Source organism: Tamandua tetradactyla, chromosome 9 (genome assembly GCF_023851605.1).
Source record: "Tamandua tetradactyla isolate mTamTet1 chromosome 9, mTamTet1.pri, whole genome shotgun sequence".
In the NCBI taxonomy this organism is placed as follows: domain Eukaryota; kingdom Metazoa; phylum Chordata; class Mammalia; order Pilosa; family Myrmecophagidae; genus Tamandua; species Tamandua tetradactyla.
In genome coordinates this window covers 22,955,048-22,981,747 of record NC_135335.1, presented here as the reverse complement: position 1 = coordinate 22,981,747, position 26,700 = coordinate 22,955,048, and the positions used below count along the sequence as shown (strand labels likewise).

General features: G+C 32.9%; 1 protein-coding gene and 1 pseudogene across 1 annotated transcript; both read left to right on the top strand.

Moving 5' to 3' along the window:
* Positions 1–1,476: 1,476 nt before the first annotated feature.
* LOC143645995 (olfactory receptor 8H1-like) lies at positions 1,477–2,422 on the top strand (annotated as a pseudogene).
* Positions 2,423–17,670: 15,248 nt separating this feature from the next.
* LOC143645614 (olfactory receptor 8H1-like) lies at positions 17,671–18,627 on the top strand. The gene has a single exon (XM_077114878.1). The coding sequence runs from the start codon at positions 17,671–17,673 to the stop codon at positions 18,625–18,627; it is 957 nt and encodes a 318-aa protein (XP_076970993.1).
* The last annotated feature ends 8,073 nt before the right edge of the window (positions 18,628–26,700 follow it).

The window sequence follows — 26,700 nt, the reverse complement described above, 5'->3', positions numbered from 1 at the left end:
TTCCCTCTTGCCCAATCATCAATGAAAACATCAGAAAGAAGACCAAAATATATTGCACAACATTATGTGTTTTCTATGGGGAAAGCAACTGTCTTTTACAAACCTAACATGCATTAGTCTTCAAACTTTTATCCTTGAAATCATTCCAATGAACAGAAATTGGTCCCAGAGATGATCAAATGTTGCATTATCAGCAACATATAATATAAGAGGTGCCATGGAACTTTCATGGTGAAAACCAAAAGATACCCTGATTTGCCTGCATTCACAGTAGCCTCCTGGTAAGTTTGTTAAACCTAATTTCCAGGAGAGCTTTCTATTAGAACAGGACCTAAAATAAGTGTTTAGGTTAGATATCCATGTACAAAAAGGTAAATGAAAGTTATTTCAAAGGATTTTAATTATTACATTGCTGAAAGTTCTGGTTTCTTAAACAGCATACATATTTTTTTCGGTGAGAAAATTTCAAGTTGATGTGTTTCTAGACAGATAATGCTGCAAGTAGTTTTTCACCAACTTTGGCTCATGGTAAGTATTCTTGTATTTTTAAAGTCGGAGTTTTTAGTCTAATACAAAAGAAAATATTATTAGAAGAGTGTGAAAATACATACACATATCATGTTGGCCTTACCTAAGTAAGTATACCTAAGTAAGTATATTTCCAACTGTAGAAATGAAAGTATAGATTTGATGGACTCAGAGTCATCAAGAAAGGTATATATATATATATATATATATATATATATATATATATATATATATATCAATGTAATTTTTGGAAAAAATTTCATTTTCAATCCCTAAAAATGTATCATCTGAAAATTAAGTGTCATGTTTGTGCTATAATATTAATACACCCCAGTAATGTCATTTAAGGTTTTAATTTTTAATCTGTAATTTCTATTAAATACTATAGGATTCAAAAGAATAATAAATGAAGCATAAATCTCCCTATCATTTTTGTTTATACATCTAATATGATTTTTCTGTCCCCCTGAAATTACTTTTAAGTAGAAATAGAGTGTTATGAATATGATCTCTGGACTCACATACGCTTGGTAGAATCACAAATCCAACATAACTGTTTGTGATTATGTCTGGATAAGTTAACGTTTTGTGCCCTTTTTATTTTCTAAAATAATCATGCACTACTATTATCCATGGTATAGTATTTTTATCTGAATGAGTAGGTAAATAAAAGGAGCATTCATAAGAATGTCAAATTCATTTAATAATGTGATATATATGAGCTTCTATTACATAATATCAAATGATGATTTATGGCTAATTTAGATTGGACAGTCATGTTCATTCTTTTCAGTCATACTTTGTAAACTACTACTATTTATTATGAACATTTAGAGTCTAGAATCTTTGTTTTTTTAATGCCAAATCTTTCAGAAAACAGACACAATTTCAAAACATTTATACAAAGTATCACCTTTGATTTCTCAACAGTTTGCAACAGTGAATGCTATGGACAGTAGGAATAACACAAATGTACCTGACTTCATCCTTATGGGATTGACAGAATCTGGGGAAACCCGGTGGGTCTTCTTTACACTGTTTCTCCTGATATACCTGATTACCCTGCTGGGCAATGCAGGGATGATACTGATAATTCACCTGGATCTCCAACTTCACACCCCCATGTATTTTTATCTCAGCCAGCTCTCATTCCTTGACCTATGTTACTCAACAGTCATTGCACCTAAAACCTTAGAGAATTTGATTTCCAACAAATATATTTCATTTGTGGGCTGTTTCACACAGATGTCTTTTTTTTTTCTTTTTATGTGTCACCGAATTTTTCCTTCTCTCTTCAATGGCCTATGACCACTATGTAGCTATTTGAAAACCTCTGAACTACCCGGTTGTCATGTCCATGAAACTCTGCCATGCTCTCATCACTGGATCCTATATGATTGGCTTCACTGAATCATTAGTCAATCTTATTTACATGAACAGCTTGCATTTCTGCAAATCCAATGTAATTTATCACTTTTCCTGTGATGTGATTCCAATGTTAGTTCTGTCCTGCACAGACACTCATGACTCTGAAATCATGCTATTCATTGTCGCTAGTTTAAATGTACTATTGTCTCTTATCATAATCTCTATCTCTTATGGGTCCATTCTGTCCACTATCCTGAAGATTAATTCCACCTCAGGAAAGTGCAAAGCTTTCTCTACTTGTGCCTCCCACCTTTTGGGAGTCACCATCTATTACAGCACTACAATTTTTATTTATTTAAAACCAAAAAAGTCTTATTCCTTGGGAAAGAATCAAGTGGCTTCTGTGTTTTATACTATGGTAACCCCCATGCTGAATCCACTCATTTATAGTCTTAGGAACAAAGAAGTGAAAAATGCTCTCATTAGATTCATGCAGAAGAGAGATGGCACAAGACAATTTAAATGATGGGGAGGCTGAATATTTTACCTCATCTTTAGTCTCCTTCCTATTTGAGTATAATGTACTCCCAAATATAAAGACACCTTTAGTTAATTTGCATTTATTCTGAGCCATCTGTCCAACACCACACATGATCTAGAATATTTTGAAGAATATGTTATAAATCTGCATAATACTAGAAAGCCTTAAAATGTATGGCATGCCTTTGGTCTAAATATATGTGCTTTTACGAGCTATAAGAAAAAGTTTTGCATCATCTTTCAAAATGTATCATAGAATTACCCATGCATGTCTAATTTCACAGAATTGTATTATGGAGAAGACTTTCAAGGGCCATTTCATTTATTTTTTTTAATTGAAACATAGCTGAGTCATAATAAATCCTGCTTTTGGCATGTCAATCTAGGGTTTTAGCTCTGTTAGGTTTTCAGGAGATTTCCCCTATGTAAATCTCAGTATTCTTGAGAGTGGAAAATAATTGTAAATCCATTGAGCTACTCCAAAGATTAAATCAGAGGTTAAATATGGAGAACTTAATGAAGTACTGTTAATTAGTGACCATCATAATCAGACAAATTAGTCTTGCAAATTTTAGAATGTACACTGTTTTGGTATGAAAACATTCACTGGTGATTCTTAAATACTTTGATTAATCTTATTAATAAACAAATAGCTAAGAAAGGAAATAAACTTTAAAAATTGGAGCATTGGAAAATATTGTGTAATTAGTATTAGCAAAAATTAAATGTGAACCTCAAAGAAAATTTGATAATTATTTTAAAATATTAAAGAAAGTAGTAATATCCTTATTATATTTGATATTTTTTCATAGTATTCTAGACTGTTACTTATTACGTATAGGTTTATATTACATATATTTTACACATTTTTCTCTTTTTTTACTGTTTTGCAGTTTTCCTTTTACACATCAGTGTGATGCTTTATAATTGCAATATTTTAATACCTGAAATTATATAAATTCAACAGATTAAAAATCTTCCTGTAGTACCATCTCTTTCATGTCTCCCTGCTAATTATTTGAAGATCTCAGCATTCTGTGATGTATCAATAGGTACCAGTCATTTCTTTGTTTATATTCAGTATCATAAAAAAGTGCATCGTGTTGTCTGTTGGCAAAGATGCTCAACACATTCTATAATTATTAGACAATAAGAAGCTCAGAAAATACTTAACTTTTAAATAAATTAATAATGCCCTACCCTCTTAAAATATAGTCCAGTAAGGACTTATGTTGCTATTATGTGTAATAATACACATAACAGAACTTTTCACCAACACGAGAGCACTAAACTATTTGCACTTCCCTTCATCCCTATTTGTATCACTGTATATCATATTTTGTGTCAAATGTGGTCTGAATATTTTCCTAAATTTTTACTCCAAATTCAGCAAAACATGCTTGCTTTCCTCCTTATTTATTTATATGTTTATACACTTATTAATTTTATTTTTATTAGAAAAGTTGAAGGTTTAGAGAAAATCATGTAAATATTGCAACTCTTCAATAAATCCCCATGTTACTAACTTTGCATTAATGAGTTAACAACTTAAATTGTGATTAATTATATGTCATGGTTTGCATTAGGATTCAATGCTTGTAATGTACACTCTTATTTAGTTTGTATTCTAGTAATACATGCATGATCTAAAATTTCCCCTTTTTACCACATCTGAAATCCTTTTATCTGGTGCCATGTCATATCTATGTATTGTAATTTCTTCATCAATTACTGATGAAGAAAATAAGACAGAAAAATGGTAGGATAAAATATGAACAGTAGTTTGTGTTGGCAAGGATTGATTTAATATAATAATTGTAAAAACATATTAGATTTACTGAGAATCTAGTTAATACCAGGGTATAATAAAAAACTCTCAGTTCTATAATTAACCTGGTTTATATTCACAAGTTAACTCTGAAATAAGTACTTGCAATATCTAAAGTTTAATCACCGTTAATAGAAAGCCATCCTCCTATTTGTTCAGGTAAAGTCTGAAGAGTCACACACCTCATGCCCAGTCCATCAGCATATCACACTGATTTTCTACACAGAAAAATTTGAAGTGACTCTACTTCTCAACACCTTCTCTGTCACCACCCTTGCCCAAGAAACCATCATCTCAGTCTCCAAATTATTGATGAAACCTTCTTTACCTTTCTATATTGTCTCTGTTTTCTGGTTTAGTCTTCTTGAGCTTGATCTCAATGTAGGCACCAGAGTCATACTATTACCAAAGTAAGTTGGATTATGGTACTTTTCTTCAAATAACCTACAAAACGTCCCAGCATACTAATGGAAAAATTAAATACTTTTACCAAAGCTGCATATCCAAACTTATCCTACCCGTCCTCCTTATTCATAAGAACTCACCCTGTATCACTGAGTCTGTCACTCTCACTTTGGAATAGTCACAAGGACCTTTTGTTCATTTCCTTTATCCATTAATCCTGATGAAAACCTGGAGTTTATCATTTTTTTCTTTTTCCTGAAATTCCCTAACCCACATAAGTGCATGGATCCTTTCTCAATCTCTTCTTCATAAAACCTTCCTTACCACCTTATTTTAAATTACACCTGTCCCATCCCTCCTTCTTGGTATATTTGTTCCTGGCAGTTATCCCTTTTAATAGTCTATATATTTTTCTTATGCTATTTGTTTCTTTTCTGTTTTCCTCCACTATGAAAGCTCTATGAGCACAAGATTTCTACCAGTTTTTTTTCAATTATTTATCCCCAGCATGTAGAAGAGTGCCTCAATAAGTATGATTGAATGGTTGAATTTTACAGATGTAATCCCTCTACCCAAAGAAATTATAGAAATCATTCATCATCAATCCACAGTTTCAAAGACAAGTTCACATTTGAACCCAGACTGACTGACTTTAGAGCTCACAGTTTTCATCACCACTCTATTTCATGTCTGTTTCTCTACAAAAGTATGCTACTTTTACACAGAAAAAATATAATAATTTTTTAAACTTTTTTAAAAAAATAAGGATCACTGAGATGTATATTGCTGGCAGCATTCTTCAGACATGTAGAGAGAAGAGTGTGGCTTTGGCAATGCCAGCCCAAACTATCAAACATACAAGTACAATCATATTAGCAGAAGGAAAGAACTTTGTAAAGAAGGGAAAATTTACTAGGTAATGTGATTGGGATATAGAAAGAACTGTATTTGTTGGGTACATGCTATCTTTGTGTGAGAAATGGTTTCAGAATGGTGGGGTTCAACAAAGGGATAAGAATCACCCTTGGATGTAGCAGAGCAGACTTTTGTTTTGGGTTACTCTTTTCATGACATTATTATGGGACCCAAGTTTCTTCTGTTTTTGCTCTGCCATCTCTCAAGAGGTTGTGTTTTCTGCATGGTTGAGGAGATTTCACGTAGCATTTGTTTACATTTCAATCTGAAGGAAAAGTATCATTTTCACATTGTGAAAAGAATTCTCACATTTTTGTCTCGTGCAAAATGTTAAGGAAAAATTTTATTTCATGAATAGCTATAGGGCTGTCTTGGTTGCCTTCTTCTCTTGTGTGAATGTTTCTAAGGAATAGTACATTTCATCTAAATTATGAAATGTATCAGCAAAAGTATTTTTATAATACTTTATTACAATCTCTTCAATATTTATGGGTAACTATAATATTATCCCTTCTTTGGAAATGCAAATAGTCAGGCTTTACTCCAGACCTACTGAGCCAGATATTCTGAGGGTACAAATCAGCTATCTGTATTTTAATGAGCACTCCAGATGGTTATGCTCCTTCTCAAGTCTGGGAACTGCCCAAGCAATAGGACTCTCTTTCAGCAGTTTTTCTACAGTAAGTCCACTGAAAACTATCACTACTTTGCTTTCCTTCCAGTCCATTAATTTCTTCGTTCATCACCCCATATCAATTTAATCAGATTCACAAAAATAACCTACACATTTCAAAAACAACATACAACTTTATTATGAGATCTTATACTATATTCAGATACAGCTGAAGGTAAAACGATAAACAATGGGGAGATTTCATCTTCCCATGTGGTGTAGCCACCTCGGAACATACTTAGGTACGAATGGCTAGAATTGCAGTTGATTACAAATGCTCTGTATTAAGTGACTTCTGTAAGTAACACAATGTTCCCCTTATATACAGTGAACTGGGTTTGCATTTTAAAAACTTTTGTTGTAGCGCAAAAGTTATGAAACAGGACTACATCTTTATACTCTGTTTCTTAGTAGAATATAAAGCAGTTTAGTGTTTTATATTATTTCATATAATGTTAACTTTAAGAATGGGAAATTCAGAAAGGGAAATTTTACTTTCCAAAATAATTCAAATGTACTTTTATGTTTTTTTCCCTTCTAAGGATTTCTAAGCACCAGTTCAATAACTATACTTTAATCTACACTAACAATTGACAACCTAGTTTTATTCTTTTAATTTTTCAAGTTGAAATGACTGGGTCATTCAAGCTTTGGCTGATTCTCAAAATTTCTTATAGAATAAACCTGATTCAGACTGTATGTAAGAAGAGGTACCAAAGCGGGTGCATCTGGATTGATTTCCCTAGAAGGAGAGACTGGCTATTGAGTGCAATTGATTTTTCTCAGACTCCTGGTTTCCTCATGTGATTCTTTTACATACTGTAGTGATGGAAGGAGCAGAGGGAGCATCAGGGGATCTGCACAGAATGTCACTCCAGACAATGCTCTGCACTGTTCATAGAGAAAAGAGCGATGGCATCCATTCAAACCACAGTATCCTTACTGCAACGTTGGTGACATGATTTTCTCTTAAACAGCTGAGAAAGCTGCACTCAACTATGTATATCTGACTTGGGTCATACTGGAGAAAAAGGTGATGATTTAAAACTTGGTATTGTAGTATCCAAATATTCTTGAGAAAATTTAGCTTTCCTATTACAAATGCAGACTATTTACTGCTAAGGTTTACCCATATTAACCATCACTAAGACTGAAAAGATGACTTCGAAAACAAATGATATCATTTGTGTTTACAATTAATCAGTTCACCAAAAACAAAAACAAACCAAAAACAAAAAGACTGAGGGTTTGTGAAGAATTGGTAAGGAAGTGGCATTGAAAGTGTGTTTCAGGTTCTAGGGTACTATCAGATATCACAAATCTCATAAACTTTTTTAAAAATAAAAAACATATTACTCAAAATATTTAGAGAACATGATAGCATTAAAATCAGTATCTAAGTAAGGTGAACATGTTTAAAGAAACCGCTAATAAATTTCAAACCTCCCCAAGAGTATATAGTTTGCACAGTAGTTTTAAAAGGATGAAAATTATTTTTGAATTATCAATCACCACTTTATTAGGTCACAAATAAGGTCAAGATGTTTAAGATAAGTTGACATACTAATAAGGTTTTGTTTTCAATAACAATAACAAAAGACTTACTTAGTACACTTTTATAATAGGTTATATACATTTTATAACTGTACATTTGTTACCCCCATACTGAATCTATTGTTTCCTACACCTAGGGACAGAGTTACACAGCACAAGGAGATCCAACTTTGGTATACTCCAATATGTGCATTTGGCATTCGTGCACCATTTCCTTAGTCAGGGTTATGTTGCAGAGGCTGGTCAGTATCTACAATTTAGTTCACCAACTATATTCAAGTTAAGTACTTTCATGGTTAAGTGGATTGATTAGCTTCCCAAGCAAGATATCCATTGGAAGGTTAATAGAGAATCTAAGCACCATTGTTTCTGTGAGAAAATGTTCCCCAATTCCAAAAAGTTGACTAAAAAACTTTGTAATATATGAATAGTGACTGCTTGTATGTGTCTCTGTTTGGAGGAAAGATCAACTGTTAATAGCACTGTTTCTGGAACACTGGTTAATAAAAATGTTTTCCTTCTTTGCATGTAAATTCATTTTAATTATAATCTTCCACACTGATAAAGAAATAGTGAAGTCATTCAGACTAGTGAGATATAATTAGCAGGTGGGATTTAATAGGAAATTTTTTATTGACTCTTCTAATCAGAATCTGCCTACAATGAAAAGAAAAATCTCTAATATGTAAAAGCAAATGAAAAACAAATGAAATCATTACTGGCTACAAATTCACTATTTCACAATGTTCCTGAAAAAGAAAGTATGGGAGCATGCAACTGCTCTAACACAAGGACTAGAAACAAAACTTAAAAAAAAAGAAAAGAAAAGAACTCACACATCATGTGTCCTTTGCTCCTCTCTCTCACTGACTCAGGATTTCAATCTACTCAATTTTTACCATTTACCTTCCCTTATTATATATTTGTTTTCATCCTTATTTTTTACTCATCTGTCCATAACTTGTTTAAAAAGGGCATCAGGCAACCACAGAGGTTGTATGATTTTACATTCCCACAAACAGTAAATAAGTGTTCCAATTTATCCACATCCTCTCCAATACTTGTATTTCTTGTTTGTTTAATAGCAGCAATTCCTATATGTGTGAGATTATATCTCGTTGAAGTTTTGCTTTGTATTTCCTTAATAGTTAATGAATATGAGTATTTCTTCATGTGATTTTAGGAATTTTTAATTTCCTTTTTGAAAAATTGCATACTTGTATCTTTTGCCTATTTTATAATTGTTTTATTTTTCCTTATATCATATTATTCTTCATACATGCTGGCTAGCAAACACTTATCAGATATATGGTTACCAAACATTCTCTCCCATTCATTTGGCTTCCTTGTCAATATTTCTAAAACACACATTTTTATTTAGAAATATCCATACACACCAGTCCAACCATATTATACAATCAATGGCTTGCAATATCATCACATAGTTGAGTGGTTTTCACCATGATCACTTATAGAAAATTTGCATCACTCTAGAAAAAGAAATACAAAGAACAAAAAGAACTCAAACATCTCATACCCCTTACTTCTCCTGCTCATTGACCTACAGAATTTCAATCTACCCAATTTTTTCCCTTTATTTCTTTTTTATGCTTCTTTGGTTTTTCTGTTATTTATTTATTTATTTTTACACATCTGTCCTTACTCTGGACAAAAGGAACAACAGAAACATGATTTTCATAATCACACAGTCATATTGTAAAATCTGTATAGTTATACAGTCTTCTTCAAGAATCAAGGTTACTGGAACACAGTTGAACAGTTTCAAATACTTCCCTCCAGCCCCTCTAATGTACCATAGATTAAAGAGGGATATCTATATAATACTTCAGAACAATCAACTGTCAAGTTGGTTTCAGGTGAGAGGTCATGGTGAGGAAAAGGGAGGGTATATTGAGATGATCCTTAGACATAGTTATCAATAGTTTTTACCTCTCATTTGTAGGAATAAGAGTCACAGGAGTGAGCCCCAAGGTTGAGGTCTCAGTCTTTTGAACTGGTTGTCCTCACTGCTTGCAAGAATACAGGAATTCCCCAGATAGGAAGTTTGATATTTCCTCCTTTCTCCCCAGTTCCTAAAGGAGACTTTGCAAATACTTTTATTTTCTGCTGAAGTTACTATGGGGTATATTTGGGTATCACCCTAGCCTGTGCTATCCAACAAGATCTCATGCCCTATTCAAAATTCCATGTAATTATGGTTTTCTAGTAAATTGACCCTGCAAGTTAAGTTAAAGAAAATGATACCCAAAAGACAAATTTTGCATCATGTAAACATCTCCCCCTTTGATCTCACACAGAAGTTGAAGTTTGAAAATATGGACTACATCATCTTTAAACAAATATTCTGATTTACCTTAGTTCTATACATATGAGCTACATTCATACGTCTAGACAAAGTCTGATCACTTTTTCAGCTTTTTTTAAACAGCTGCTGATTGGGTAATTCTGCCTTTCATACCTTCAGTGGTCTAGCTCTGAGTCTCAGGTAGCAAATAAATCTTCAAAGTTTCCAGGAATGACAGGTTATATGCAAAAAGCTTGGTATCTCAAAATTGAGAAATATCAGTTACAATTCCTAAATGCATGTGACTTCTGGAAGAGCTTGCAATCTAGGAACCTTGAAAATAGCCCCAACCTGATAACCCATGTTCTTACCTTCAATTCTCTGAGTTTGTATGTTATAGTTAATACTTATGAGTAAGGTATGACAATATTTGCCTTTTTGTTTCTGACATTTTATTCAACATGCAATCCTTAAGGTTCATTCATCTAGTTACATGTCCCACAACTTCTTTCTTTCTTACAGTTACTTATTATCTATTCTATGTAAACACCATAGTTCCTCTTCCATTCTTCCAATTCTTATTGTACTCTTATACCCCCTCCATCCATTGTGAATCAGGGCCACCAGAAACATCAGTGTGCAAATGTTCATTCGTATCCTCACTCTCAGTTCCTCCAAGCAACTATCTAAAATGGGTTGCAAGATCACATGGCAACCCTACCCCTGGTCTCCTGTGAAACCACAACACTGTCCTCACAAGGGGCTGCACCACAGCTACTCTACCAACAGTACATAACTTTCTCCACATTTTATCTAGCACTTGTTTCTCCTTGTTCATTTTTAACCAATTTTGTTCACACATCAGCCAATCCAATCTAAGTAAATAGACATGACTTTGTCACCATAATATATATGAAGACAAGAAGATATTTCCCTTTCTTCCACATGGAGCCCATACCCCTCCCCCATGCCCCCCACTTGTTGGTAGTGTTGGCATAATGTCTTTGTTTCATTCAGTGGAAACACAGTACAGCATTATTGTTTACTATAATCCTAGCTTGCATTGAGTGTACCTTTTTTAATATACTGTCCATTTTCAAACACTTGAAATGCTGACATTCATTTGTTATTTCCCAAGTAAAAACACTTTTATACTTGCACATTTAATCACCACCCTTCTTGACTGCAGGTATTCCTACATTTTACAGTGTCAGTCTTTATCTTCTAGCTTCCATCCTGATTTCATAGTGCCCATGCCCTTCTCCCTCAACCATACTCACACTCATCTTCTTTAAGCATACTTTTCTTACAATGATACCTTTAGATAGTATTGTGTTATCCATTTCTGAATTTAGTCCTGTGGCATAATCTGTACTCATTCAGAAACAAATGCCCAATCTCAACATTCTATCTCCTGATAAACTGCATTCTTAAATTTAGCTCTCAAATATTAGTGAGAACTTATAGTATTTGTCCTTTGTTTGTAGCTAATTTCACTCAACATAATGCCCTCAAGATGTATCCATATTGTTTCATGCTTAACATGCATAACAATGACTTTATTGTTTACTGCATTGCAGTATCCCATTGGAGGTATATGTCATAGCTTGTTTAACTACAAATCTGTTGATGGACATTTGGGTTGGTTCCATCTCTTGGCAATCATAAATAACTTTGCAAAAAACCTCAGTGTGTCAATGCATATTTGTGTATTTACAATCAGTTCCTCTGCATATATGCTTAGTAATGGAATTGCTGGATCATGTGACTATTCTATACTTTCTTCCTGAGGAAACACCAAACTGCCTTCCAGAGCAATTGTACAATTTTACTTTCCCACCAACAGTGGATGGGTCTCTTTCTCCCCATCTTGTCTAGCACTCATTTTCTGCTTTTTTGATAATGACCTTACTAGTGGGTGTGAAATGACATCTTATTGTGGCATTGCTTTGCCTAAATATTCCCCTATTAACCAGTGAAGATGCATATCTTCTTATGTGCCTTTCTGCCATTCGTGTTTATTCTTCTGAAAAGTGTCTATTCATTTCTTTCATTCATTTTTTGATCACATTGTTTGTGTTTTGATTACTGAGTTGAAGAATCTCTTTACATATTCTGAATACTGAAATTTTGTCTGATATGTGGTTAGCAAATATCATCTTCCACTGAATAGGCTGCCTTTTTACTTTGCTGTGAAATTTCTTTGATGCACAAAAGTGTTTAGTTTGAGGAGATCCCATTTATCCATTTCTGTTCTAAGCACATGCTTTAGGGTGAGGTCTATGAAACTGCCTCTTCTTACAAGATTTATAATATATTTTCCTATATTTTCTTATGGCAATTTATGTTCTTTACTCTAATGTTTAGGTCTTTGATCCATTTGAGTTCATTTTTGTATCAGGTGGAAGAGATGGATCTTCTTTCATTCTTTTTCATATAGATATCCAGTTCTCCAAACACCATTTATTGTGGAGGCTGTTCAGTCACAGATAGGTTGGCTTGATTGCCTTATCAAAGATTAATTGTACATAGATGATATGGTGTATTTATGAACACTCAAATTAATTCTATAGGTCTGTGTAGCTATCTTCATGTCAGGGCCATGTTGTTTTGATCACTTTATCATTGCAATATGCTTTGAATCAGGCAGTGTTAGATGTCCCATTTCATTTTCCTTTTTAAAGATATTTTAAGGATTCAGGGCACTCTACACTTGAAAATAAATTTGATTGTTGATTTTTCTATTTCTGCAAGCTAATTTGGGATTGTATTGATTATAGCATTGAATATATAAATCAATTTGGGTAGAAGTACCATCATAACTATATTTAGTCTTCTATTCCATGAACATGGTATGCCCTTCTAATTATTTATGTTTTCCATGATTTCTTTTAACAAGAAATTGTTTAGGTCTTTTGAATCCTTACTTAAGTTGATTTCTGAATATTTGATTCTTTGGGCTACTATTGTAAATGGAATTTTTTCTTGATTTCCTCCTCAGATTGTTCATCAATAGTGTATAGAAGCACTACTAATTTGGGGATTTGATCTTATACCCTCCCACTTTTCTCTACTCATTTATTAGTTCTAGTATCTTTGTTATAGATTTTGGGAGATTATTGACATACATTGTCATGTTATCAGCAAATAGTGAGAGTTTTACTACTTCCTTTCCAATTTTGTTATGTTGTATATCTTTTCTTGTCTAATTGCTCTGGCTAGAACTTCCAGAACAATGTTAAGTAAAATCTTGACAGTCAACCTCCTTGTCTCATGCCTGATGTTAGAGTGAAAGCTTCTTGTCTTTCCACATTCAGGATGATGTTAGCTGTGGGTTTTTCTACATCCTGCTTATTTTGTTGTGGAAGTTCCCTTTTATTCCTATCCTTTGAAGTGTTTTCATAGAAAAGAGAATTTGAATATTTTCAAATGCTTTTCTGCATTGATTACAACAATCATCTGATTTTCTCACTTTGAGTTGTTGATATGCTGCATTAAAATAATTGGTTTTCTTGCATTGAACAAGCCTTGCATATCTCAAATAAATCCCTTTGTTCATGGTCTATAATTCTTTTAATGTGCTATTGGATACATTTTGCAAGTATTTTGTTGAATATAATTGAATCTATATTCAGTAAAGTGATTGGTCTGTAATTTTCTCTTCTTGTAGTATCTTTGTCTGGCTTTAGTATTAGGGTGATGTTGGTTTCATAGAATGAGTTAGGTAGATTTCCCTCCTTTTCATTTTTTGAAGTTTCAGCAGGATTGATACTAATTCTTGATGTTTGTTGAAATTCACATGTAAAACCATCTAGTTCTGGAATTTTGGGGGGGAACATCTTAAAAACTGATTTAATTTCTTGACAAGTTGTGGGTTCAATCTCTTGAATTGAGATTATGTATTACTTCCTGAGCTAATGTTCATTGCTAATGCCTTTCTCAGAAGTTGTCCACTTCACTTACATTGTCTAATTTCTTAGCTTGTAGTTTCTCATAGTATCCTTTCATTATTTCTTTTATTTCTGTGGAGTTAGTCATTATGTCCCTTATTCCACATATTACTGTAATTATTATCACTCAACCTTTCTCTCTATGTCTCTTTCTTTTGTGTGCCTAGCTAGGACCCAATCAATTTTATACATTTTCTCAAAGAACCAAGTTCTGCTCTTCATGGTTTTCTAATTTGTTTTCATAGTCTCAACTTCACTTACTGCTACTCTGATCTTAATAATTCCTTTCCTTTTCCTTGCTTTGGGGTTAGTTTGCTGTTCTATTTCCGGGTCTTATAGTATATGTCATAAATGCTGGAATACTTTACCTAAGGCAGCATTTCAAAATTTATTATTACACTGCTTTTGCTGTCTGCAAGCTGTTTCTGTCTGCATAGCAAGTACTGAGAGAGGGAAAGATAGATGATTTCCCTGAGTCTATATTTCAAGCAGCCCTTGGATAGATTGGAATCTACATGCACTCCACTGTTCACCATAAGGTTATATTCCTCACTATAAACAGAGCTAGGGACCCCTATATTAAAACAGGTAAGATGTTTCCTAAGAGTTTCAAGTAGAATCTTCTTGATTGCATAGTCACTCAGTTACTAGAATCCTTTCATCTATTTTCTGAAGTTTTGATCATAGTGGCACTGTCAATTATTGCTAGTTATAAAATTTTCTGTGGGCATACAGAATCCCCAAGTGTCATAAACTGCAATATTGGTTGTTTAGAAATGATTATAATATTAAATGCACTTAAAGTATTTTAAGTAGGTGAACTTTATTCCCTAGAAAAATACTTGCAATATAATGGAATGAGATATGGTTAAATTTTTCAGTAATATTCTTGAAATATAGGACAAAGGAGTCATATTTTCATTGTATTTCATACTCCTTGCCCTCCCACCTAATTATTTTACTATTTGAGATGACATACTGGAATCCCACCTATAAATTTCAGCAAAACTATTCATAAATTTAGTTTGAGAACTATCCTTTTGTCAAATATTACTCATATTATATCAAAGCACCATTAATAGTGTAAAAACAGATTTCAATGCGGTGATGAAAAATTCATGCATGGTGATTTTTAAGGGAGTTGGCAAGTCTCATTGAAATATAATTAACATAGAACTTTTCCATCTGTCCCTACATTGCATTAAATGGAGAAGACACCTATTGTGAAATTAGTTAATGCCAAATTTTTGAACTCCACGAAAACTTTCCTCAGCATTACTGAATTTTTGATGAAGTGAAGAATTCTGTTTCTAAAATTAATTCAATGTATAATACAATATTTTAATGCCTTGATCCATACCATCAAATCTTCTCCTAAACTTCTGCAGTATAAGCAGTTTTCCTTCTCTGAGTGGATTATAAAGCAAACGAGAAAGTGATTTTATTATCACTCATTAATGTAGGATTCACCAGATGCCTTATGTGGTTATATAGAGATGAAGTTAGGTATCAGTCATTAAGTTAACTATAAATGTTTATTAAACTCACTGTTAATTTTTCTTTCTTCTCTCATGTTACTTTAAATATAAGGCAATACACTGCACAAGTTGCACAAACATTGTTTTGGTTAATACTACAGTATGCCTGTAGTGACAGTGGTAAAACTGAAAGATGAAACTCTACCGTTTTTTTTCCTTTTGGTGCCACAAAAATGCCCATTCGTCAGCTGTTCTACATTCCTAGAAATAAATTTGATATGCTGTACCAACCAATACAAAATACAATATGTGAGAGCTTTACCAAAGTCTCATATAACACAGGTCAAAGTGTATCATATATATTCAATAATAAAATCAGAATTTTTGTGAAAATGCAGTGTGATAAAAATATATAAATGCATATGTGTCCTAAAAGTGAACATTATATACACAAAGGAAAATAATTGGATGTAAATACATCTGGGAGTTGACAATATTTAATTTTCCTATTTGGATTTTATTGTATTCTAAGTTTTTAAAACAGACAATCTTTACTCCAATGACAGTGTCACATTTTAGATATAAAAATGTGTCATTTTGAAAAATGTGCTATTTACCTCCAATGGTTAAGCATCTGGCTTTTCAGCCACAGGTTAATTAAGTTTATCTCTAGATATGTCTTCCTTCCCTCTTACCCACTCATCAATGAAAACATCAGAAAGAAGACCAATGCATGTTGCTCAACATTATGTGTTTTCTATGGGGAAAGCAACTCTCTGTTACAAACGTAACATGCACTAGTCTTCAAACTTTTATCATTGGAATCATTCCAATTAACAGAAATTGGTCCCAGAGATGATCAAACGTTGCATTATCAGCAACGTATAATATAAGACGTGCCATGGCACTATCATGGTGAAAACCAAGAGATACCCTGCTGTGCCTGCATTCACAGTAGCCTCCTGATAAGCTTGTGAAACCTAATTTCCAGGAAAACTTTCTATTTGAATGGGACCTAAAATAAATGTTTTAAGTTATATATTCATGCACATAAAGGTAAATGAAAGTTAGTTCAAAGGATTTTAATTATTATATTGCTGAAAGTTCTGGTTTCTTAAACAGCATACGTATTTTTTTCAGTGAGAAAATTTCAAGTTGATGTATTTCTAGACAGATAATGCTGCAAGTAGTTTTTCACCAACTTTGGCTCATGGTAAGTATTCTTGCATTTTTAAATTTAGAGGTTTTTAGCCTTTCCAATACAAAACAGGAATATTATTAGAAGAGTGTGAAAATACATATATATGTCACATTGGTATTACCTATGTAAGTATACATAAGTAAGTATATTTCCATTCATAGAAATGAAAATATAGATTTGATGGACTCAGAGTCATCAAGCAAGGTATATATATCAATATAATTTTTGGAAGAATTTTCATTTTAAATAACCCCAAAAATATATCATCTGAAAATTAAGTGCAATGTGTGTGCTGTAATATTAATACACCCCGGTAATGTCACTTAAGATTTTAATTTTGAATCTGTAATTTCTATTAAATACTATAGATTTCAAAAGAATAATAAGTGAAGCATAAATCTCCCTGTAATTGTTGTCTATACATCTAGGATTATATTACTGTTCTCCTGAAATTACTTTTAAGTAGAAATAGAGCATTATGAATATGATCTCTGGACTCACATATTCTTGGTAGAATCACAGATCCAACATAACTCTTTGTGGTTATCTCTGGATAAGTCAACGTTCTCTGCCTTTTTTATTTCCTAAAAAGATTATGCAGTACTATTATCCATGATATAATATTTTTATCAAAAGAGTAGGTAAATAAAAGAAGCATTTATGAGAATGTCAAGTTCATTTTAATAATGTGATATAAATGAGCTTCTAATACATAATATTAAATGATGATTTATGGCTAATTTAGATTGGGCAGTCATGTTCATTCTTTTCAGTCATACTTTGTAAACTACTATTTATTATGAATATTTAGAGTCTAGAAACTTTATTTTTTAAATGCCATTTCATTCACAAAACAGATATCATTTCAAAACATTTATACAAAGTATCACCTTTGATTTCTCAACAGTTTGCAACAGTGAATGCTATGGAAAGTAGGAATAACACAAATGTGACTGACTTCATTCTTATGGGATTAACAGAATCTGGGGAAACCCGGTGGGTCCTCTTTACACTGTTTCTCCTGATATACCTGATTACCCTGCTGGGCAATGCAGGGATGATACTGATAATTCACCTGGATCTCCAACTTCACACTCCCATGTATTTTTTCCTCAGCCAGCTCTCATTCCTTGACCTCTGTTACTCAACAGTTATTGCACCTAAAACCTTAGAGAATTTGACTTCCAACAAATATATTTCATTTGTGGGTTGCTTCACCCAGATGTCTTTTTTTTTCTTCTTGGCTGCCACTGAATTTTTCCTTCTCGCTTCAATGGCCTATGACCGCTATGCAGCTGTTTGCAATCCTCTAAACTACCCAGTTATCATGTCCATGAGACTCTGCTGTCTCCTTATCACTGGATCCTATATTATTGGCTTCACTGAATCATTACTCAACCTTGTTTACATGAACAGTTTGCAATTCTGCAAATCCAACGTAATTTATCACTTTTTCTGTGATGTAATTCCACTGTTAGTTCTGTCCTGCACCGACACTCATGACTCTGAAATCATGCTATTCATTGTCAGTAGTTTAAATGTACTGCTGTCTCTTACTGTAATCTCTATCTCCTATGGATCCATTCTGTCCAGTATCCTGAAAATTAAGTCCACCTCAGGAAAGTGTAAAGCTTTCTCTACTTGTGCTTCCCACTTCTTGGGGGTCACTATTTATTACAGCACTACAATTTTTATTTATTTAAAACCAAAGACGTCCTATTCTTTGGGAAAGGATCAAGTGGTTTCTGTGTTTTATACTATGGTAACCCCCATGCTGAATCCACTCATTTATAGTCTTAGGAACAAAGAAGTGAAAAATGCTCTCATTAGATTCATACAGAAGAGAGATGGCAGGAGACAATTTAAATTATGGGGTAGCTAAATATTTAATCATCTTTAATGTTCTTCTTATTTGAGTATAATTAATTTACTCTTGGATATAATGACACCCTTTAAATCATTTGCATTTACCCTGAGCCATCTGTCCTGCACCACATATGATCTAAAATATTTTGAAGAATACGTTAGATATCTGCATAATAATAGAAACCCTTAAAATGTATGACATAACATTGGTTTAAATATATGTGTTTTTAAGAGCAATGTAAAAAATTTTGCATCATCTTTCAAAATGTATCATAGAAACAACCATGCTGGTCCCAATTTCACAGAATTGTATTATGGATAAGAGTTTCAGGGTCATTCCATTTGATTTTTAGGCTAGAATCATAGCTGAATCACAAAAACTGCTACTTTTGACAGGACAATCTAGGGTTTTAGCTCTGTTGGTTTTTGAGCAAATTTCCCCTTGATAAATCTCAGTTTCCTTAAGTGTGAATAAAGCATAATTGTAAATCCACTGAATTATTGTAAAGATTAAATCAGAGGTTAAATATGGAGAATTTAATAATGTCTTTTTAATTAGCTACCATCGTAATCAGAAAAATTACAGTCTTGCAGAATTCTGAATGCAAACTTTTGTCATGAAAACATTCACTGGTGTTTCATAAGTTCTTTGATTGGTCTTATTAATAAAGAAATAGCTAAGAAGAGAAATCAACTTTAAACATTAGTGAGAGCATTGGAAAATATTGTTATAGAATTTTGTAATAGCAAAAAGTAAATGTGAACCTCAAAAAATTTTGATAATTATTTTAAAATATTAAAGAAAATAAAAATATCCTAATTATGTTTGGTATTTTTTCATGGTCTTATTGACTACTAGTTATTATGTATAGGTTTATATTTATATATGTTACACATGTTTCTCTTTTTATTATTGTTTTGCAGTTTTCATTTTACAAATCAGTGTAATGCTTTATAATTACTTTGTCATTTAATGTTGGTAGAAGAATCTTTTCTTGGTACATGGATGAGATCAAGACCCTCATCTTTCAATATTATAATACCTGAAATTATATAAATTCAAAAAATTAAAAATCTGCATGTAGTATCCTGTCTTTTTCATCTCCCTGCTAATTATTTGAACACCTCAACATTCTGTGATGTATTAATAACTGCCAGTAATTCCTTTGTTTAAATATAATATCACAAAAAGTACATCTTGTTATATGTTGGCAAAAATGCTCAACACATTCTATAATTATGTAGGCAGTAAAAATAAAAAGCTCAGGAAATACTTAATTTTTAACTAAATTAAGAATACCCTACCCTCTTATAATATTGTCCAGTGAACACTTATGTTGCCATTAAATATATGTAACACAACCTTTGAACAACATATAAGCACTAAACTATTTGCATTTTCCCTCATCCCTATTTGTATCAATGCATGTCATATTTTGTGTAACATGTGGTTGGAATATTTTTCTAAATTTTTACTCCAAATTCAGCAAAACAAGCTTGCTTGCTTATTTATTTATATATTTATGCATTTATTAATTTTATTTTTATTAGAAAAGTTGAAGGTTTAGGGAAAACCATACATAAACTGAAGGTCTCAAATAAATTCCCATGTTACTAACAGTTTTCATTAGTGTGCTAACTATTTAAATTGTGCTATTAATTATATGTCATGGTTTGCATTATGATTCAATGCTTGTATTGTACACTCTTATTTAGTTTGTAGTCTAGTAATACGTATACAATGTAAAATTTCCCCTTTTTACCATATCTGAAATCCTTTTGTTCTGGTGCCATGTCACATCTATGCATTGTAATTTCTTCATCAATTAGTGATGAAGAAAATAGGACAGAAAAATGGTAGGATAATGTATGAACAATAGTTTCTGTTTGCAAATGATTGATTTAATATAATTGTAAAAACATATTAGATTTGATGAGAACCTACTTAATGCCAGGCTATAATCAAAGCTCTCAGTTCTATAATTAATCTGAATTATCTTCACAAGTTAACTCCCAAATAGACACTCACAATACCTAAAGTTTAATCTCCATTGATAGAAAGCTATCCTCCTAATTGTTCAGGTAAAGTCTTAAGAGTCACCCTGGGATTTTCTGTCACACACCTCATGCCCAGTCTATTAGCATATCATACTGATTTTCTATACAGAAAAATTTGAAGTGAGACTATTTCTCAACACCTCTTCTGCCACCACTTTTGTCCAAAGAGCCATCATCTCAGTCTCTAAATTATTGGTGAAACATTCTATACCTTTCTATGTTGTCTCCCTGTTTTCCAGCTTATAACCCTTGAGCTTGATCTCAATGTAGGAGCCAGAGTCATACCATTACCAAAGTAAGTAGGATCATGTTACTTTTCTTCAAATAACCTACAAGACTTCCCATCATGCTAATGGAAAAATTGAATATTTTACAAAAGCCTGCATATGCAAAATTATCTTGCCCCATGTCCTTTTTCCTAGGAACTCATTCTGTATCACTGAGTATGTCACTATCACTATGGAACAGCCACAAGGACCTTTTTACACTTCTCTATATCCACTAGTCCTGATGCTACCTGGAGTTTTTCACTTCTTTTTCCTGAAATTCCCTTCCCCCTCGTAACTCCATGGATCTTTTCTCATTCTCTTCTTCATAAATCCTTTCCTTACCACCTTATTTTAAATTGCAACTGTCACATCCCTCCCACTTGGTACATTTGTTCCTGGCAGTTATCCCATTTAATAGTCTATATATTTTGCTTATACTATTTGTTTCTTTTGTGTGTTCCTCCACTATGAAAACTGTATGAGCACATGATTTCTGCCAGTTATTTTCAGTTATTTATCCCCAGCACAAAGAAGAGTGCCTCAATAAGTATGTTTGAATGGTTGAACTTTGCAGATGTAATCTCTCTGCCCACAGAAATTATAGAAATCATTGATCATCAATACACACTTTCAAAGACAAGCTCACATTTGAACCCAGACTGGCTGAATTTAGAGCTCACATTCTTCATTACCTCTCTATTTCATGTCTGTTTCTCTATGAAACTATGCTACTTTTATTACAGAAAAAATATAGTATTTTTAAAACTTTTTAAAAACAAACAAAAACAATAGGGGACACTGAGTTATAAATTGCTGGCAGACATTCTTTAGATATGTAAGAGAAGAGTGTAGCTTTGGCAATACCAGCTGAAACTTTCAAATATATAAGTACAATCGTATTTACAGAAGGAAAGAACTTTGTGAAAAAGGAAAGATTCATCAGGTTACATGATTGGAATATGGAAAGAACTGTATTTGTTGGGTACATGTTATTTTTGCATGAGAAAAGGATTCAGAATGGTGGGGTTCAACAAAGGGATTAGAATCATCCTTAGATATAACAGAACAGCCTTTGGTTTTGGGTTACTCTCTTCCATGACATTATCCTGGGATGCAGGTTCCTTCTGTTTTTGCTCTACTATCTCTCAAGAGGTTGTCTTTTCTGCATGGTTGAGGAGATTTCACATAGCATTCTGTCTACATTTCAATCTGGAGGAAAAGTATCTTTTTCACATTGTGAAAAGAATTCTCTCATTTTTGTCTTGTGCAAAATTTTTAAGGAAAAAATCAATTTCATGAATAGATCCAGGGCTGTTCTAGTTGCTTGTTTCTCTTGCGTGAACATCTTTAAGGAATAGTACATTTCATCTAAATTATGAAATATAACAGCAAAAATATTTTATAACATTTTCTTACTATCTTTTCAATATATATGAATAACCATAATGTTTATCCCTTCTTTTATTCCTTATTTGTCAAATTTGTCTAATTTATTTTCATAATGATTACATAGAGATTGCCTTTAAGTAAGAAAGATCCTGTTTATTATTCCAAAATTTGCAGTTTTCATAAATATTACTTTTATTGGTTCCTCAAATCCTACAGTATATCAATAAAAATTTCCCTTAGTCAATTACTTTCAAAGGAATTAAACTTTTTGATATTTCAATATTTTATATATCATCCTTCAGTTGTACATTTTTACATTTTTATTTTTTGTATAGACCCATAGTTTCTTTTGCCACTGTACTCCTTGTGCCTGGAAATTTTTTGAAGCACTAGCCAACTGACTATAAATTATTTCTCTCTCTCTCTGTGTGTGTGTGCATGTTAATTTTCTTGTAAAAGTCTTTATTCCTTTTCTGTATTTGAATGTTATTTCAGTGTATATTGAATACTGATAAGGTGGTTATTATCTTTCAAAATTTAAACATCTCCCCATATTGTTCTGGATTGGATCATTTTTTATATGACATACCTGGTATAATTCTCTTGGCTCTAAGTTATATATGCTATCCATTGACTGCTTTCATAATTTACTATTCATCGTTGTTTTTCTGGCGTGAGACAAAGAGTTTTGATGGATTTTCTATGTTGTTGGTTTGTTATTTGTATTTAACCTTCTTGTCATCCTTTCACATTCATGGATATTAGGTTTCATGTCTGCCCTTATTTACAGAAAAGTTTTTGTCATTATCACCTTAAATATTTCTTCTTCAGCTCTCCCCTTCTATTTTTGTTGGAGCATTGCAATTACATATATAGAATACAGTGTTTGACATTGTACAGCAGCACTTGTATACCTTTTTCCACACATTTCTTTTCTTTTACATTTTTCCTGTTTGGTTCATTTTTATTGACCTATCACGTTCACTAATTCTTTCCTCGTTTTTATTGACAGTACTGATGATACTATTGATGGAAGTTTTTTGTTTCTTATGTTGAGATTTTGTTATGTGTATCCCTTCAACACTACCTTAGAGATTCCATTCCTATTGTATATTTCCTCATGTATCCATGTGTCATGGTCAGGTTCATGGGTCAACTTGTCTAAGTGGTGGTACCTGTTTGTCTGGTTGAGTAAATGCTGGCCTGTCTGTTGTGATGATGACATTTCATAGAATTAGATCATGATAACCTCAGGTGCACCCACAGCTGATTCCATTTGTAATCAGCCAAGGAGTGTCTCCTGCAATGAGTGATGCTTAATCTAATCATTGGAAGCTTTTTAAGGAGGATTCAGAAGAGACAGTCTCTCTTCCTGCTTTGGCCAGTAAGCCTCTCCTGTGGAGTTCATCCAGACTCTCTATCAGAATTGTCAGCTTCACAGCCTGCCTTGCAGATTTTGAAATCTGGATCCCCAATGTTGTTAGGCATGTTTATAAATTTTATATTTGTGATTATTTCCTGTTGATTCTATTTCTCTAGAGAGCCCTAACTAATACACCATGCATGTTGTCTGTCCCCTCTACTAGATATTTTAATATAGGAACAGTCAATTCTCTTTAGTCATAGACCACTAGAAACACCTGAGTTTAAAGAGTGTGATTTTATTTCTCATTAAAGCGAGGAAGAATATGTGCATTTTAAAGAGGGTTTAGAAAGAGTCTATTATGGGATGTAAGCCCTGGTTCAATAAGTAAGGAGAGGGTATAGGAAGCCAAGATTTTCTGTAGAAATAACAGCTGTCAGAAAGCAGGAACAATTTCATAACTGCATATCTCAAAACAGTTTTTCTATCATTTGGCAGACTAAAATTTAAAAAAAGCTATAATTGGTAAAGAAATTCTTCATTTACTAAGAAAGGTTTAGGAGGAGATTTTGTATCTTGTAGGTTGCATAATGACCCTTTCTGAAGTTCTTTCAACTGGCACTAGTTATCTCATGAACATTTCATAGAGGAATGAAGTGAAGATATTGAGAGCAAATGCGAAAATTTTTATTCTAGACCTCAAGTGTTTCCCAATTGACATCTTAGCCCATGCTTGACATTAACACTTTTATATAGTTTTCTCTATTCTCCCAATATGCATATACATCTTATGCCAATCGTCTATCAAAAGTGAAACAGTTATTTTGTCCTATCATCTCTTCTTTGAGGGAATTGGCCCTTCTTGGCATTTGATTTCTTTGATGTTTCCAACCAGATCTTTATGGTGGGCTCATGAAAAGTTATGATTTTTAGGTCTATTAGCTTTTAAAAATAGTCAGTTTTGAAGAAATCTTCTTTGTAGATTACTATGTCCTGAGTAGTGATGGGAGTTCCATATTTCTGTTTAAATCATATTTATTGTTGTGGTTCAAATATCTCCTTTTTGGATAATTCTGCACTTGCCAATGTAATATCTGCCAGGAATTCTACTACTTCTGCTTGAAAAATATAATGGACCCTCAGAATAATTGTAAAAGCACAGCTTGTGTTTACTTTTAGAGTCCTTTTTTCTTCTTTCTACTTTTTTTGCTTGTTAAAGCTGACAAAATTTAATATACCAAAAATGGACTGAGTTCTATACTGAGGATTTGTTAGCTTAACACCTACAGTTCTGAAACAATGAAGAAATACAAATTGAGCTGTCAAAGGGCAATTCTTTCCCCTTGAATATTAGCTACCAACCACCCTGAGCACCTCTGTCACATGGCCATGGATATAGTAACATCTGCTTGTCTCTGCGTTCTCTCCCAATTTTTCTTGCTTCTAGCTTCTGGCTTTATGGCTTTCTGTCTGAGCATTTCTCTTTGTCCTTGTTTCTGAGCTACTCTGTGACTTTTTCCGTGTCTTCCCTCATATTTTTATCCTCTAATAAAGGAATCCAATAGAGGGTTAAGACCTGAATGAAAAGTATTCAGATAGCCCTGAATTAAGTGTGTTACTTCTCACATAAAGTTAACACTACTCACCAAAAGATCCTGCTTACCATGGTTCTCCACTCACAGGAAAAGATTTTTATTGCCATAGGAAGACTTTAGAAACAAAAAAGGGCACAAGCACTAAACAGTTCCAAAGTTCTGCAGGACAAACTCCATTAGATTTCAAGGTTTAAGAGTCATATGTAGAAATTACCTTTATTCCTCTGGGTTTGTTAAAATAGCATCCCCACCCTTTCCAAAACCTTACAGTGTCCTTGTTGTCTCCAAACACTGGCATAAAGACTGCAACATCTCCAAGAATTGGGGTGCTGACTGGAGTTTAGTCTCCACCCTCATCAGGCATTGGAGTGATAGCCAAACTCAAGGTTGGTAACATCATTCTTCCTAAAGGACAGGTGAGTAAAATTCTCTGCAATCCCCAGGCACATGAGAAACCTAGGGTGGTAAAATTCTTTCTGAATGATGGGGTAGGAAATTAACCTCTGCATGCCCCAGGGCATGCTCACTCTTTCCACATACATTGTTTAGTTTGCCTTTCTCATCTAAGAAGATACATTGGCTCCAGATTTCAGCTTCCATGGCCTTACCTTTAAATTTATTTTTCCTTCAATTATTTCCTTTCTGTCCCTTTTAATACAGGCTCTCAGTGGTTCCATTAATACAGATCTTGCTAAAACTTGTTGTTTTCACATGAAGTACACAGATGTTCCAATCACCAGTCAATAGGACCTTTATTTACCTAAAATAAATGGTGATTTCTAAAGTCAATTATTTTTCACCAAAGCATTGAACAATGAATGGGCTATAGATTAGAAGGTGAGTAAATTTTCTTTAAATTATGCATATGTTTGTCATGACAGTAAATATACATTAAATATTTTATGGAGTATAAATCCAGTGAATACCAATATTTTATGTTGTAAAGGACTAAATTGATTCATCTCTGTCACTATTTTTTGCCTATGGACATGTCAGTGGAATAAAAGTATATATTTTAAATTTTCCTCATACATTTAACCATATAATTTTCTGGCATTTCTTGGTCATGAAGTTTCTCTACAGTAGAATAAATGGGTTTATAAATGGAAGCATATTTTATAGCAAATATTTTCCTACTACATAATTTCTCTACAGTGCTCTTAGGAATTGGAAACATGGCAAAAAAATGAAAGGCATTTAGACATTTCATCTAAAGTGCTCTGTAAAAAAGTATTCTTCCTAACTAATATTTCAAGACTATCAAACTGATTATGCTTATTTGTACTTGGCTTCACTATATGAGGAGATTGAAAATACATAGAAAATGTATGGATACTCAATTTAAAAAAAAAGATGAACAATCTGAATGTGCTGGATGAAATATCTATGTGCTCCAGGAAAGCCTTGTATCCCCA

Bases quoted from the DNA above. Each gene is read 5' to 3' on its own strand.
- LOC143645614 (XM_077114878.1), top strand. From the start codon at position 17,671: ATGGAAAGTAGGAATAACACAAATGTGACTGACTTCATTCTTATGGGA.